Source organism: Zonotrichia leucophrys, chromosome 1A, assembly GCF_028769735.1.
Source record: "Zonotrichia leucophrys gambelii isolate GWCS_2022_RI chromosome 1A, RI_Zleu_2.0, whole genome shotgun sequence".
Taxonomy (NCBI): domain Eukaryota; kingdom Metazoa; phylum Chordata; class Aves; order Passeriformes; family Passerellidae; genus Zonotrichia; species Zonotrichia leucophrys.
Genome location: NC_088170.1, coordinates 6761686 through 6779286, shown reverse-complemented (window position 1 = coordinate 6779286; position 17601 = coordinate 6761686). Strand labels below are relative to the sequence as shown.

The 17601-nt window shown below is 39.5% G+C and overlaps 1 protein-coding gene across 1 annotated transcript in view; it reads right to left on the bottom strand.

The window, feature by feature from the left end:
- Nucleotides 1-17601, bottom strand: part of ATXN10 (ataxin 10) — a 76048-nt gene that overhangs the window by 47853 nt on the left and 10594 nt on the right. The window contains exons 4-5 of the mRNA XM_064736747.1: nucleotides 5965-6061; nucleotides 4907-5071 (exon numbers count right to left, since the gene is read on the bottom strand). Of these exons, the coding sequence (XP_064592817.1) occupies nucleotides 4907-5071; nucleotides 5965-6061 (262 nt within the window). The remainder of the gene's footprint in view (nucleotides 1-4906; nucleotides 5072-5964; nucleotides 6062-17601) is intronic.

Here is a 17601-nt window from a genome sequence, read left to right as displayed (position 1 = left end):
CAAGAATCAGCTTATGGAGGAGGTTTGCTTATGTGTTTAAGATACTTAAAAGTTAACATATTTAAACTGTTGGAGCAAGTCCAGAGGAGGCCACAAAGTTGATAAAGGGACTGAAGCACTTCCCTTAGGGAGACAGGATGACAGAGTTGGGGTTGTTCAGCCTGGACAAGAGAAGGTTGTGTGGAGACCTCACAAAACTTTGCAGTATCTGAAAGGGTTACAGGGATGATGGAGAGGGACTTCTCATCAGGAACTGTAGTGATAAGACAAGGGGGAATGGATATAAACTAACAGAGAGTAGGTTTAGATCAGATATAGAGAAGAAACTCCTCCAGTGAGGGTGGGCAGGCCCTGGCACAGGGTGCCCACAGAAGCTGTGGCTGTCCCTGGATCCCTGGAAGTGCCCAAGGCCAGGCTGGATGGGGCTTGGAGCAACCTGGGATAGTGGAAGGTGTCCCTGCCCCTGGCACTGATACCAAAATTGGCCTGATAGAAACTTCCTAACACAGTTTGAGTATCAGAAAGCAGGAATTCTTTATGGCAGCACTGGGGACTTAAGGGGATCTTTCTTTCAACTGAGTGCCCCCCAAGCATTAGATGAACACAACTTTTATCAGACACTGATTACATACCCATGAGCTATTTCCACTTCCTTGACTTTATTTGACACAGTCACATCCCTTATTGGAAGTCCTTATCTGATTCTCTGGGATCTGTCTTCAACACCCAGTGTCCTTTTTAGGTGGTGGCTCCTTGACCCCCACTTTTGAGGAAGTGCAATATCATTGTTTTGTATTAACTTCCACTTTGTCAGCCTTGCAGAGCTGAGCTGGCATCCTGCTTGCATTTTGCATGAATTCTGTTTTGTCTGCTTCTCCAAGGCTACACTGGCTCTTATTTGATAAGAGTAAAATGTTTTTGTGTTCTGCTATCCTTATCAAGTGAATAAAATGCTGTTCAGTTCTATTTGTCCTTATCAGCAGGGAACTGGAACTGAATGAACTTTAAGGCCTCTTCCAACCCAAACCATCATACAATTCTTTATATTCAACTCGTTATATCAACAGCTCAGAATTAAATTTGTGTATCATCAGAGATACTCTGGAAAGAAGGAAGATACACAGAAAATAAATTACTGTCACAAAAGGGCTTGAAAACCATGCTCATCTCTTTGAATAGAAATGTAAGATGGAAGAGAGGGATGGAAGAAGCAGACCCAAAAGATGTAGAAAAATTATTAAGATTTTAGGAGACAGCAGCTCACTTTGTGAAGAACAGCATGTTTTCTAGAAGACAACTGCACAGCAAAGAATGATGGAGGTGATAGGATCAGTTAATCAGGCTATGCCAGAAATTAGATCCAAGAAAGGAAGCAAACTTGTTTCTGCTGAGTTACTGTCTTTGCAACGACTTACTCTTTGAAATGCATTCTGTAACATCATACACCTTGCAACCTTCCAAAGCAGCAAGCTCTGGGCACTCTCCACAAGCCCAGCTACAAAGAGGTACGAGCCAGTCAGACAAATATTTTTAAGAGCCTCAGAACTTCTACACCATCTCAGAATTTAAATACCATCTGCTTCCTCAGACCATTGCTTTTGAGAGTCAGACCAGCAGCTGCAATCTCAGATGAGCTCCCAGCACTCAAGATTACAGGACTGCTAGCCTGACACAACTTCAGGAGCTGTACTGAAGAGAAGTGTAGTGACAATGTAAAAATACATTGTCTAACAGATGTTAATTAATATTATTTTAATGTGCCATTCAGCATCTAACGTTAAAAATGGCAAAGACAGCAATCTGTAAATAATCCTGGAGCTGTTGAGAAAATCCAGCTTCTAAAAGAGAAAGGGAAGGATGCATCAGTTCTTTAATCATTAGAATATTTATTAAATGTGTGTATTACATTCTCCAGCTTCACAGATTTCAGAGATAGAAGCAATTCTGAGGCTGACAAGTAACCACAAGCTTAATTAAATGAGCCTTCAGACCATCTGATCCAGAGAAACACGATCACAGAAGAAATGAACACAAAATTTGACCAGGGCATTCCTTAGAAAACTAACTTTCTCCTTTATTAACTATTTCTTAGCCCAGAGAACGTCACAAAAATACTTAACAGAATGTGCATCACTCAAGAAACACACTCAGATGTGCATCACAGCACTGTTACCTCTCATTCTTTCAAGTTCAAAGGCAACTTTTTGCTATGTTGTCAATGTACAAAGATTTTAAAACTGCATCAGTGCTTAGTCTAGAAATTCCACTATGCTGATTTGTAAAACAGCTCTTCTCTGTTTCAGAAACTGCTTAGGAAGAGAATGACTTGGCTTTCCATCACTGATTAGAATCAGAAGTTGCTGAACTGAAATCTTATTTCCCCTGACCCACCCCTCCCAGGAAGCAGAGCCAACACCTCAGATATTCCCTCTTTCCTGACCCTGACCCAAAATCTTAGCCTTCTACCAAACGTCTTGTGACTCGAGAAATAGACAAAAGTGACAGGAAAATTCCAGAAAGCCACATCCAACCTTTACAGACCCCTCCTCTGCTCTCTCTGACTGGAGAGGAGTTTATGGCAGACAGAGGAAGAACACCAAAAGTTCTGCTACCAACTGCTGCCTCTGAAAAAGAAGCTCTGAGAAACTGCTCAGAACAATCTCAGATTTCCTTGGATATAAAGTTGCTGTGGAAGAGGCAAAAGGCATCACACTTGGAAGGAGGTTTCTCCTGAACTTTTCCAAAGGACTTTTTCCAACTAGAAGATGGGAAACTGGACTCTAAACACAAATACAGGATTATTAACAGAGGAAGAACTGTCAGCTCATCAAAATAAAGACATGAAAGGTGTGCTTGCATTCCTGGGATGGGTGAGGAATAGAGAACCCAAGTGTGCTGGCTGAATGGAGTAGTGAGCACTCCATGGAAGAGACTACATTTCAGCCAATGGCCTTAAATCCAAATATTTATCCTGGATATCCTCTCTCTCTCCTAACAATTCACAACAGCAACTGCAAAAATATTTTGAGCATCATAGTTGTTTACTTGTGAATGCATTGGGTACTGTCTTAAAATAACATTAATTTTATAAATTTCAGTGTAATATAAAAGGTAATAAAATAATGAATAGAAGTTCTGCCTATGACCAAAACTTACCCAGTTATTGAAATAAGAGTTCCAATACCTAACAGCAGCAATTGACAGCAAGAAAGCTCAACGGGAAGAATAAACACACATGTGGCAGTCACTTCTTATTTGCTGTAACATGAAATCAGATGCTCCAGCTCAGAGACAAGGAGGTAGGCAGGAATTATGTTGTATTTTTAACTTTAGATAAGACCATCTTCATTTCAGTCACTGGTGAATAAGCATAACCACCAAGAATAATCTGTATTTCAGTCCAGTCATATATTACCATAGAATGGTAACTTGTAACTGTGCACTTTTGCCAGCTGTGGCACAAGAGACCCAAACCTTTCCAACAGGACATTCAGACTCTGCAAATGCCACAGCCATGTAAATTCCTTTCAGCAATCCTACTGGGATGTAGATGCACTTCAGTGAGAGCTGAAATACAGCTGCAGATTTTCAGTGTTAAGTATTTGCCCCTTTTTCATTTCAGACTCCCCTGAAAAGAGACCATTCCCTTCCCACATCAAACATCCACAGTGGAGGTAAGACATTTTCACCATAACATCAACTGAATCTACTTCACACTAGTGAGATCAGGGAAATGCATTCCTCAGCATTTATTTTGATGCTGCATTTATTATGCACTTACCTGCAAAACAAATTTGCCACTATGACTTTGGTATCTTAGTCAAAACAAATTTCAAAAATTAAGGATAATCTGGATAATTATCTAAAAAGCAACACTTTACACATGTGTTATTGACAGATGAAAAAACTAAGGAGTTGGTTTGTCACTTTTGAAACAGAAGTCTCATTGTGTGACCCTAAACTTACATTTTGCTTTTTGAAAACTACTTATGTCATAAGCCAACTGCCCTTGCCATTAAAAAAGCCCAGCCACAAACAAATTTTGGGTCATTTTTTTCAGTATGAAAGCAAACTATAAAATGACATTTACTGTTCATTCAATCATCTCAAGTCTATGTTGAGACTTTCCAGATTGCTTCTAAAACACCAACCATTCTTGCTAATTAAATTTTGAATTTAAACACGACCTTAAAGAGAATTCTACAAAAACACACAATTATTTTCCCCTTTGTTATACATGGTGTAACAATTAGCTGAATGTGTGTGCATCCTAGCTATGTAGGGCAGCACATTTATCAAAGGCATAACTGACAACAAGATTTAGAAGAATGGCCATTAGTAAAAAATAAAAAAGTTCAGAGGGATAAAACCACTGATGAGGTGCTCTTAAAGTGTGAAATGAAGATTCACAAAAAAAAGTCTTCCCTGTTTTGGTATAAAAATGACTGCATGTTGCAGTAGAAAATGGCTATGTTAAAAAAGGAAAAAAGGAAAAACCCCAAGTTTTATGTAGCACTCCCAAGCAAGAGACATATAAGTCTTCCTAGAATGACCTGTCTGTGAGACTATTCTGTGCTAAACTTAAAAAATCCCTACAAGTATAAATTAATTTGCAATCTAGAACCCCATTTCATTAATGAAAGAAAACCAGACCATGATTTGAAAATTCCTATATCCTCAACAAAAAATTTAGTCTTAATTTCGCAACAATCAAAAGAGTCATGAAACTACCATGGAAATTCTCTGTTAGAAACTACTAATTTCTAATTAGATCTTCATTTACTACTTAGCAGTGTCACAAGTTTAGACATTTTAACACAGTGATTTACACCAGAAAAACACCGAATTAAGAAGCGAGGAAAAAGAAAATTTAAATAAATTAAAAAGAAAATTTAAGGATACATACGACCACTCAGAATCCAACTGCTCTTTGTAGACTCTCAGGACATGAAGAGCCACAGGCAGGTTTCCAGGATCCAGCAGTTCCCTCACTCGCTCTGAATTCAGGCAGGTGAACAGAACCATGCAGCAATAGGAGACAATTTTCTCATCACTGTAGGTCAGACATGTCCTTCAAGAGAAAATAAGGAGTTAAGGGCAAGATGAAATGGATTCTGGAAAACCAGGCAAGGGGCACTGAGTTTGCTGAGCTGTCCTTTGCTGTCTTTTAGAGAACTACAAGTTTGCCATTGCCTAAGAAGGAGAAAGAAGGATTTTCCTTCACCTGCAAGGAAAAATACCCAACTCACAGCTGAAGGTCAAACTTTACAGGACGTTTACAACACTAATGCTCAATTGGAACTGCTTTTCTTACCATAAAGTCTTCCTACACTTTTTACAACTGGGCTCCAAAACCCCACAGAGAATGATTATCAAATTGAATCAAAGTGCCTTTGTTACCAGCTTACTACAAAAAAATCTGGCTGAACACATCAACAATGCAGTCATGTGTCTGCACAAAATAGTTTATGTAATATTTCCTTACACGTATGTCATCAAATGCCCAGGAAGATATTCTGGTGAGGTTAGGAGGGGATGGAAGGATTGAAAGAGATGAAGATTAAGGAACTTTAATAGATTACATCTGATCCACCAATACTGACAGATCTGCAAAGCAGCAACATGAGAAAAGAAAATGCTGAGTTTTTGGAAATTAGTGTAACTACTTGAAAACATGTCTGAAATAAAGCTTATGTTTGAAGCTCGTAATTTAAAATAGCTTTCTTCCAGTTTCTGTTAAATTACATCTATTTACTGATAGTTTAGAACAAGCAGGTTTTTAAAGGTCTGACTCCTGTGGTTGACTAACAAAAACCATCTACAGGATATGGTCTCAACCAGCCCATTCTCACCAAAGTTATTTTTCAGAGTTTCATGGTGCTAGCAAAGGCACAACTATCATGTACAAAAGATTTGAACACAACCACAGAAATGACACTAGAAAAAAAACCCATCCATGCTTACAAGAAGAGATCTGGGAAAGCACACTTCCAAATGCTATTCTGGGAATCTCCATTTCCTGCTGCAATGTTTCCAAGAAACTGAAGACTACAACGAAGAGCTGAAAGAAATCCAGAAAATATATTAACAAGAATTCAAAGAAACACTAATAAATTTCATAAAAACCACATACTTCAATATTCCAGATAGACACTGCAGAATCCATCTCCAGGAAGCTTTAGGTGCAGTATTTCACAGGTACTGTACATAAATATTTACATTTTCTCTTCTAATACAAATAATTTTACGAAGTATTTTAGAATTACACCCAAGACTTGTCTGATTATTACACATTAGCTGCTGGTGATTACAAGAACTGACACTTGCTTCTCACATTATATTCTGGTTAGCTGGAAAAATCATTATAGACGATTATGATGTGCTCAATACCTTCTATCCCAGAATTTCTATCCTAGAAAAATGAAAGCCAGCTCTCCAAATAGCTCTGCCTCCATTTTGGACACTGAATTTAATATGGCTGATTTCTGTTCTTACTCCAAAGGATTTATTTTAGCCTCCTCCCAATACAGATTTAAAATACAAGAAGATGAAATTTCACCCCACAAGTTAATATCCTAGAGCAGCCACCAAAAGGTGTAAAGTCATAAAACACAACAGCATGAACCCAAAGACTTCATGAAATTAAAACATTTATTTTGTCCCTATCAGCAGCTCTCAATAACGTGGCCCTTATTAATAAGTTGGCAAAGAAAATTGAAATTACATTTTCAAATTCAGTTTAACAGATAGTACAAACAACAGCCTAATACATATGGAGGTGGCTATTATTGCCAGGTTCTGCACATCTAAAATTAGGTCTCTTGGAAAGGTGCTGTGCCTCTGTGCCAGCTGGCAGCCAGATTTCCTAAACAGGTCTGGGCAAATGTCCTCTTGAGAACAGGAAGAAAGCAAGTCTGAGAAGTGGTCACTTGGGCTTATAAAAAGTTACTTTTTTTGCCATATATATAGATATATATGCATCTATATATATATATATATCTATATCTAGATATATTTAAGCCCAAAAGATGTATGTATTCCCCATGATGCATCTTCAACTATATATTCCTGAAGTTATTAAGATCTCTGTTTTCTCCCCCTGCACATCTGCACTGGTTTATTATTTTCTGCTCATCACTGTGCTTCCGTTTCTCCCACCCATCTGGTTCCCATCTTGCTGACTAAGGAGTTTCTGAAGGACAGCAAGCATGGACATGCCAGCAGATATTTTATGGAAATACTTCCTTGCTAGAAAAAAACAAAACTAGGCAGTAAATCCTAGGAACAGGGTATTATTTCCCTTGGTGAATTCCTTACCTATACAGCAATAAGAAAGGTTTCCCAAAGGAATAAGGTTGGTTGACTATATTCCAATCTTTCCCTGAAATTTGCTTGAACTTTTTCAGCTACTACACCTTGGTTGTCAGAGATTAGTCTGTCCAAAAAGTTCTACAGATGAAGGAAAAATGTTCAAGATCTTGTAAAGCTACCATTTTTACTGTACCAAAGAGGAAATGCCATGAACACATTTACAGTAGAGTAATAAACAGCCACAAATTTCAATATTTGTGAAACCAACCAACACTGCCCTTGTCCAACAGTGATTTCCTGAACAAGGAGGAAGATACAGGAAAAAGCAACAATTCTGTGGATGCACCCATGGAAAAAAAACTGTTTCATCACTAAGTGCTGCTTCTTAACTAGTGAGAGTTGAGATTTTTCTTTTCATTAGAGGACACAAATCAATGTATGGGCAAGTGGATATCCTGTAAGACAAAACCTATCACATCTATTCCCAACTAAGAAGAGAAAGAGGATGCTTTGATAATGCAACATTTCGCCATAAAAACACTCCCATACGAAGAATCTCAGCAATTTGGAAGATGATTCTACAAACAGAAATAAGCTCTCAAAGCAGCTGAGCAAAGCACAGGGTCCAGGTCACACACCATGTCCAGCAGCCACAGATGAAGAGGCACAAACAGCATGAAAAGCCATCATACCACACCTAGAGCAGCTCATCACAGCAATATCTGTTTGGTTGTGTTTAAAGAACCAACACCTCTCCCCCAGAACTCCACAGGTGGTGGTCTTGGAATACATAAATGTCTCATGCAGTGCTTCTCTCCAAATATAACTCCATGGGAAATGTACTAACCTAGCACCAAGCTACCAAGACAGTCAGCTTTCATAGAAGCATTGAAAATCTATAGTATGGTATTTCTGCTTTAAATAAGAAATTCACCAAAAATCCAACTGGAGAAGTTACCTCACAGCAAGGTGTGTGTGTGTTAACAAAAGCAAACACTGCCATAAAAGGAAAGTATTGCATTTTGAACTATGGAACTCTTTTCTTAGCATTCAGTTTCCATGTTTTTCTTTTCTGTTTTACCTCTGTTGGACTTGACTGCTGCAACATAAGATTGAAGTATGCTTGGGTACCTGTACAATAAAATACTGCTTTTCTCCTCTTTAAGAATTTCTTCACCATAAAATCACAGAACTAGAATTATTAAGCTTGGAAAAGACCTGTAAGATCACGAAGTCCAACTGTCCACCTAGCACCATCATGTTTGCCACTAAAGCATGTTCTCAGGTACCACATCCACACCTTTGGTGAATACTTGCAGGATGGTAACTCCACTGCCTCCCTGGGCAGTCCATTCCAATGCCTGCCCACCCATTCCACGAAGAAATTTTCCCTGATATCTAATGTGAACTTCCCCTGGCACGATTTGAGGCAATTTCCTTCCATGGCCCTTCCATGTCCTTACAGCAAAAGCAAGAAAATGTAGAAGCAGATTAAGACAGATTTCCATTCTGCCATCCAATCAATAAGCCATGAGCTTTCTGAAAAGAGGGAGAAGAAAAGAAAAACATAAAAGAGCAGGAAAAAAAGACAAGAAAATGTCACTTATCCCTGAAAATTTACAGACTTTTACAAAGCTAAAAACAATATTCTTAAACAATTCTGTAGCTATCAGCATAACTAAATTTTACTTTAAAAAAAGGTTATTCTGTGTGTGGTCAAGAAGAGTATTTTTAACCTGATGGTCAACCACCGTGAAATTGCATGTACTAAGATGTAACTTGTGATACAAAAATCAACCCTGGAACTGAAGAGATTTCCCCTCACCAAGATTTCAACAGCTCCTGTAAAAGCAGGTGTTCTTTAGCAAATACACAAATTACATGTTGCTTTCACAACCACCCTGCAACGGCTTAAGGAGACTTTTCTAGGTTCTACAAAAATAACCTCTTTACACAGCAGGGCAAAGGGTACAAGCAGAAACACTGACTCTTTACCTAATGAATTCAGCTACCTCAATGTTTGCCTGCATGTAAACTGAACATTTAGTCACTCAAGGCCACCCCTGACAAAGGTGAGACAGCTGGTACTTGATGGCTCTGTATGAAGATGGATTAAATGTATTCCAGTAGTTCCATATGTTTAAGATCACAGTTCCCTTTCTTCCTTCCAGTCCTTTATTATCACAGAACAGAGCCAGCCTCCAGTGCATGCTTTTCATTTAATTATTACATTGACATTATCTCATTTAACAACTACCTGATATGGTCTGAAGGCACCACAGTGGTTCACTGGTCCAACCTCCCTGCTCCAGCAGGGCCATCCCAGAGCATAGGGCACAGCATTGTGTCCAGAGGGTCTGGAATATCTCCAGTGAGGAGACTCCCCACCCTCTCTGGACAATCTGTTCAGTGCCTGGGCCCTGCCCAGGACAGAAGTTCTGCCTCATGTCCAGTGGAACCTCCTGGGCTCAGTCCCTGCCCGTGGCTCTGGTGCCATTGCTGGGCCCCGGAGCAGAGCCTGGGCCTGCTCTGAGCCTCCCTGCACACAGGGACACCAGGGCTGAGGGCCCCTCTCAGCTGGGGCTCCTCTCCAGCCTGGACAGCCCCAGCTCCCTCAGCCTTTCCCTGGCAGGGAGATGCTCCAGTCCACACAAAGACATCATTTGACACAGTGCCATTTGCAGAATCAGATTGTGTATTAGATGAAAATTAAAATCCCTGAAGTTCTAAGGACAAAGACTTTAAGCATTAGGATTTTAAAATTCAGTATTTGTTTCCTTTTGTTCCACATGGTTAGAACAGGAGCCCACAAACGTGCTCAGCAATCATTTCAAAAAACAGCAACTGCAGAGGCTTAAAACAGTCCTAAGAGATTTCCATTCTCTTTTTTTGGGTCAGACAACACAGTGATAGCTATGAGTACAAGTCTCTGCCTTTATATATTATAAAACAAATAGAGATTTAAAATAGACCCAACCATAGCACATACAGGACTGCACAACATTGCTTGTCAGACTGCAAACATAAGACTTACAAACTTGCATCTCTCTTAATACTCTAACCAGTAATAACACAGGAAAAACAGAGCTGGAGTGCTCCCTCTGCCCTGGGGCAGGCACAAAGCCTAGGAAGTCCTGGGAGCACATCCCAGGCTCCCAGAGCCTGCACACTTTCAGAGTCTCCTGTGAGCTTTGCAAATCTGAACTGTGGGCTGTGAGCTGCCCTAGCTGTTTGTACATAATGGCAGAATGCTCTGTGATAGACTGCCTGTCCCAGAAAAATAAAACTTCCAACTCAGCATAAGGTGCAGACCTCTATTACTATAAAATGTCAGTTTCTACCACTATCATCCGGTCATTGACTTGTTTCCTTGTGGCTGCAAGTTAAAGCAACTTCCAGTCATAAAGAGTTATTTGCCTCTTCACCACCATGAATCATACCGCAAATACTGATGAAAATGTATTTTCCTTGGAAAACAGTCTGTCTAGACTACTGAAATTGAATGTACAATACATATATGGGCTCTGTCATTGAATGTTATTAAAATAGTACTTAGTATTTTATTGCTGTAAATAAAATTATTGTCTAGCTACCTTTTATACTTCCATTGGTGTTACTGCACTTGCTGCAGTGGAGCCTAGTAACCCATTTTTACCATCTGTGGAACACCAAGAACGCTGTGTTTAATAAGTTTCTGCTCACCCTCCCCTCCATCTCCTTTACCTCAGAAACAAACTCCCACTCTTATTTTTTTTCTTTCCCTTTAGAAGTGCCAACTATAATTTTAACAGAACTTTATGTGCATTGATTGGACAACCCCTCTGTTCCTGGAAGATAAATGTCTAGGCAAAACATCAATACTTTGTTCTGACTAAAAAGGAGAATTTGAATTAAAGGCAAGTAAAATCCTTGCGACACTATTAAAAACATGAGTTACAAATAAATTAGAAAGGAGCTGGAAGAAATCATCAGACCACACATCAAATTAGCCTCTGATGCAAATTAACTTCCAATGAGGTCTCATAATGGGAGATTAAAAAAAAACTTGCGCATTTACTAAGAGTCAGTTTGGAGACCTCTTGAGATCAGGTTCAAACCTACTCTGATTCATAAGCACTAGCAAGGCTTATTAAACACAGCACTAGAGCAATTTTCTCTATCTCCTGTTATTTTAACTACATCATTTCAGTTTTAGAAAGTAAACATAAATGTGCTCATTTCTTTAACAAATTATCTATTAAAATCTAAAGGCATCTGAAATGGGACTGTTACATCCCCACAAGTAGCAAAAGCACATGCCTGAGATTACTCTCCTACGTGAAGTGAAACACTTTTAAGTGTTTGCAGACCCGGGAACTACCTTTATGAGCTTTCTGCAGGCATTAGGATGTAAAATCTTGATCTTGAATCAGCCCAAAAACTGAGCCTAAATCTAATGCAATGTCTCTTTAAAGGTCCTGCAGCAGTGAAATCAGCAAGTCTGAAGTACTGGGGAGTTTCAGACCAGGCTTAAACCATACCAGGAAACCAAGAAAAATAAAGAGGACTGGCCACCCACTATGCACTATTAGTGGTGTCTGACTGTGAGACACACTCCTCCTACATGATACTTTGCACAGGTCTGAAAAAAAAAAAAGAAGAAAAAATTATTAACATGTAAAGTACTAACCAAGATTACGAACAAATTTCTTCAATTACTTTTGATAGCATACTGTGTATGTTGTTTTATTTAACCCAAAATTTTCACTGAAGTGCTTATACTTGCCCTCAAAGAGCTGAATGATCTTTTTCTGTAAGTCTGTGCAAAGAGTTTCAGACTTCCTCCCACTCATTTGTACCATTTATATTCTGTACATGTCTAATAAATGGACCACAGTCCTTTTGGAATACAGAATTACTAGCAAACTTACACTTACTTAGTATTTTTACTTGCATATCCACATTAATGTACAGCAACAGTTTTAGCATCAACCTTTTTGGGCATTATAATTTCTTTTTATACCTGTAAAAGCAGCTTACCTGTTCTCATTGCCATATTATTGTCCCTTTTGTACTACACATGGTATATGCCCAGAGGATGGAAGAAAAGGAAAGATCTCAATGTGCCTCACAAACTTTTTCATGTCTCTACACATCATGCAACTTGGCAATACTCCCTGAACTTCTCAACAGAAAGGCAGAGACACATTTCTCTCCAAGCCCAAAGCTGCTAGCAAAAAAGGGTGCTGCGGCATGGGAAATGAAAGTCTTGTAGCTTTGTGTCTGGAAAGCCATGGTTAGACAATTCCCTCTTTTCCACCAGAACAATGCTCCTGGGGAAGTTGTGCCACGGCAATGATAATCAAACAGCTGAGAGAACGACATGTGTAACTCCTACATAATTACAACCACTCGGATTTTTATCCCTACAGGCAACAGATGCCTCCCATTGCTCCCTCTGCCCAGATCTTCCTCTAGCTTCTCTCCATCCCCTTTCCATCTTCACCCTCCCTGGAGGAAAAAATACAACCCTCTTGGGGCCTCTGTGGGAGACTCTTGAAAAGGGATATTTCCTCTCAGCACATGTGAAAAAAGTTAAGCTTCTTCTCCCTACATTACATTTATGATGCCCTGTCTTTAGGAAGCTCTCTGCAATTAGAAGGTTTGCTTGTCCCATTCTTCCCACCTTTATCTTGAGATCCTAATGGCCCTGCAAAAAAACACTGTGACCATCTTAAATCTAGGGATGTTTCTGCAAGGTTTGATTCACATATACTTGTGCAGAACAGAAACCTGCCTCATTATGAATCTTGCTGACATTATTTGCTGGGGTTGGGTAGGGGACACTAAAGAGCAAGGAAGGAAGGAAAGGACTTACAGAACACTGTATTTAGAGATCCACAGAAATATAGGCATTACCATTCATTTCAAGCCTCAACCAAAGTAACCAGAAACCATTCTAATTAAATAGACATCAGCAAACTCCTATTTCCTTTGTGCTCCAAGTGGATATCAGTCCACATTATAAAACCACTGTGCATGTGGCATAAATCAGCAACATCTTGGCAGGCTATACTAGAAAGCCTCCAAATTGCAGGAGCAGGAAAAAAACAAACTAGCTCTACACACTGTCTAAAAGCTGTACCAGCAATGAGACCAGGGAAGCCCATAGGGCAGCCCACTGACCTACTAATTGTTCTGACTTAGAGATGTTCCCTCAGGTTACTCTCTGTCCTAGAAGAAGTAAAATGATTTACACTGACACTCATTATTTACACTGCCTCTGCCTCCCAGTACAGCAATCAGAACATCTTTCCACGAGTACCACCAGAAGGACAGTTTTGACCATCAGTACAAGTATCAAACTGCTGGGAAGCACCAGTTTTTTAATCACTATTTCAAAGCCTGTTTCCAATGCCAGCCATGACAGAAGAACCTCATTAGGAAGGACCTGGTCTGTAGTTCAAATTTTGCCTCCAAAAGTTGCTTCAATAAAATATTTTTATACTCACATACACACAGTAAATAAAATAATTTAGTTCAGCACAGCTTAAACAGAGAAAAACAATTTACATGGACCTGGACTGACAGGACAAGAGGGAATGGCTTCCCACTGCCAGAAGGCAGGGTTAGATGAGATATTATAGAGAAATTCTCCCCTGTGAGGGTGATGAGGCCCTGGCACAAGCTGCCCAGAGAAGCTGTGACTGCCCCATCCCTGAAGTGCCCAAGGCCAGGTTGGATGGGGCCCAGGTTGGAGCAACCTGGGACAGTGGAACCACAGGAGGAGGTGTGGATGATCAAGATAATCTTTAATTTCCACTCCCACTCAGGCCATTCTGTGATTCTAAATCACACCTCTACTGCAGAAGCAGCAAGACTCAAGGAAAGAATCAAGCCCACAGTAGGAAAAATCCCCACTACCATGAATCACTGCATTCAAACAGTAGGACATAGAGACCAGAGTTAGGAAAAGGTTTTAAAATGAGATGAGAGCCTTCCATGGGACTAAAAAGGGATAAACACAGCAAACTGGAGCTTACTATACTTGGACACCAGAGCCTACAACTAGAGTTGCCTGAAGTAATGAAGATCCCAACCCTGCTGGAAGTTGGAAGCCCCATTCCCTCTTCCTTTTTTTTTTTTTGCCATTAAGATAAGAAAGTGCTGCACTTAAGTAGAGTCCCTGGTCCTACAGTGGATCCTACAATGGCCTTCCTCAGTGGATCTAAACTCTCTCAAATCCCACTCAACTTCAAATGTTAAAAAATGAAAAAAGAAATGAAGGCATGCATCAAGTTCCCACATTAATACCAGAAGTTACAGCTAGCATCACACAGACATGTCAGATTGAAAACACTGGTAATATTGGCATTTACTCAAAATCTCAGCTCCTGCTGTATGACACCCACCAATGTACACAAATACCCCAGACCTGCAGAGCACAGGGAGCTGTGCCCATCTGCACTGTGCAAGATCCACTGGGAACTCCCAGTGAATGGGGCAAGAGTTAACCACTGCAGGCAGGGCCAGCACTACATGCACCAGAGCTAAAGAGAATTCTGTATTTGCAGTCCGAGTGCTCTTGGTCCAGGTTTGGCTCCTTTTCTTTCACAGACAGCTGGAAGTGGTGTAAAGGTTGATTCCCTGTTTTGGAGCTCCTGCAAAAAGGCCAAAGCACAAAGCCTTGGAACAATGACCTGAACCAAGACTCACCCAAATCAGAGTCTTTCCACAGCCTCCCATGAATTTTGGGCCAAACTACAAGAACCAAGTTCCTGTCCACAGGAGGTTGACATGATTTGGGACCAAGAAGTGGCACAGCTGGAATCCTTGCTGTAGGTGTTCTGAACACAATTAATTAAAACTCTGTAGCAATATTCACCAAAACACAGCAGAGACAGAACATTGTACAATTAAAACTTCCATACAGGGCAGGAATGGAGCATCTGTGCATCTGGTAACTTGCCAGTGCCCAGCAGCAAATTCTGCCTGTACCTTTAACCAGCCAAGGGACAACTGCCCATTGCTAGATAACCTCACAACTGCTTCTCACCATATATGTTTCAGGGAGATGTTCATATTCACTTTTAAGAGGAACTCAGACTCATTAAAAAAAAAAAAATAGAGGTAAACACAAGGAAAAACAAGAACAACAACAAAAAACCCCAAATGGTACAAAAGAACAAACCAATTGCTTAAAACTTTCCTGTTTGGTAAAGCAGCAAAATGCTCTGAGCTATAGTAATTAGGGGATAGCAAAACTCAAAAAACAGAGGATTTTCTTAAGCTATGGAAACATGAAACCAAAATCCCAATACAAGTGCAACTAGCAGTTTACTTCCACCAGATAGCATATCAACTGATTGTTAGGGCACACATTCTGCAAATTCTAGAGACCATGAAAATCCCAATATTATTTTTACAGATTGGAAAAACACAAAGGCCAAAAACAACACCAATAACTCAAATAAAAAACTCATGCTTATGTTTACATAAAAGTTTGATGAGTATAATATATTCATCACACTCCCACAATTATTCCCCGAAAATACTATAAATATTATTTTGACAATGTAATTATAGTTTTTACTTTAACAGTGGCAGCAGAGTATTGGCACCAGTCCCCCATACAAAAACCCTAACAGACAAAGCAAAGATCACACATTGAAACTGGCAACTCTTAAGGTCAGGGCTGTCCTTTATTTCTATGTCTAAAAAAAGTCTGTTTAAGTAAGCAGCTGGTTTATTTAAGCTGTAGTACATATGTAGTTTTAATTATGCTAGCTGTAAGCAAAAGGAAACCCCAAATACAAAAATAAATAGTAGTGCAAATTTTTTAACTCTCTTTTCTTCCATGCAGCTGAGGCATGTTCTTTCATGCTGCTTTTTGGGATTTAATCCACTCAGGACCTGCTTTCTCCCTCTTCCTCTTCCTCAAAAGTAAAGCTAATGTGAACCTAAATTGAGAAATGTCACCTGCCAACCATTCATGGTGACTGTATGGCAGCTAAAATAATTCAAGCTTTACACCCACTCACTCATTCCATGTAAATCAGCAAGTAACATGACTAGTACAAAAAAATCTGCAGCACAATAATTTACTGGTTTTGGTCACAAACACCCCCAAGATCTCCAACCAAACAGTATGAATCCTCCTTCATAGATAAATATTTGGGGCACTGATGTGGGAAGAGAGGAAAGATTAACTTTCCTTCCTTAATCCTGTTGGTTTAAATTTAGTAGCCATTATCTAAGAGAGTCTCCAGGACACAATTTGGAAATTACATCTTCTCCAAATCCCTATAAACAGGCCTGTGTTAAGACACTTGCTCAGTTACAGGCCTCTTTTTATAGACAATAAAAATTTAGCTTCCCAAATCCATTGGATGAGCTCTGCTATGATGTCTGTCTAGCAAAAAGCTACTACCGCGCTTTCTAAGCAAGTTTTCAAATATTTATTTTTTACATAGAAAACATTAGCAGTAATTTGGAAATTAAACCATTCAGTGCAACACGATTAAAGAAGTACAAAAAAAAAAAAAAGCAGCAAAAGCAAAATGCAGTTTTTTAAAAGAATAAAACAGAAGAATGAAAAATACTGGAGAAGAGATAAAAGGGAAGCAGAAAAGATGAGAGTTGACTTTTTCAGTCAATACTGGCATTCATTTAAGAACATTTAGGTTCCATAACTGACCACTCTGTTTCCTGTTGATTTAAAATACTTTGCTGATTGACCAGACATTTAAAATAATTGCAAGAATAGGTAAAAGCTAGTTAGACTGTGATGCCAGTACATAAGCCTCGAATGCTCAGATTTTCAAACTAACTAAGCCCTAAATGCCCAGATTTTTCTACTCACTGGTTCTGCAAAGGTACCACTCCAATGCATTTACAAAACTTCAAGTATTTACTTCTAGCTCGTTCTCCTACTACCAAAATAATCTTTTTAAGGGAACCATAGCCTTAAGGGAAGGCTTCTTCCCCCTTTTCCTCTAAAGGAGGAAAATAAATAAAGAGATAAATAAATACAGACAAGAAACAGGAAACAGTTAAGGACACATGGCTGCCCATTTAAGGAGGAATACAGGAAAACCAACTCAGTGTGCTTTGGCAGGTCTGAAAGCATTTCCTTTCCTTGCTCTTCTGTACCTTCAAAATTAGCCAGACTTGATTTTCCACTGTAATTCCCAACTGCCAATCCTTGAGTGCAGAAATGGAAAAGGTTAGAGCAAAGAAACATCTCCTGTTTTTTTTTTCACTGAGGGAGGACAGAACTGAAAGTTTTGTTTCCTCTACGCCCTCCTGAAA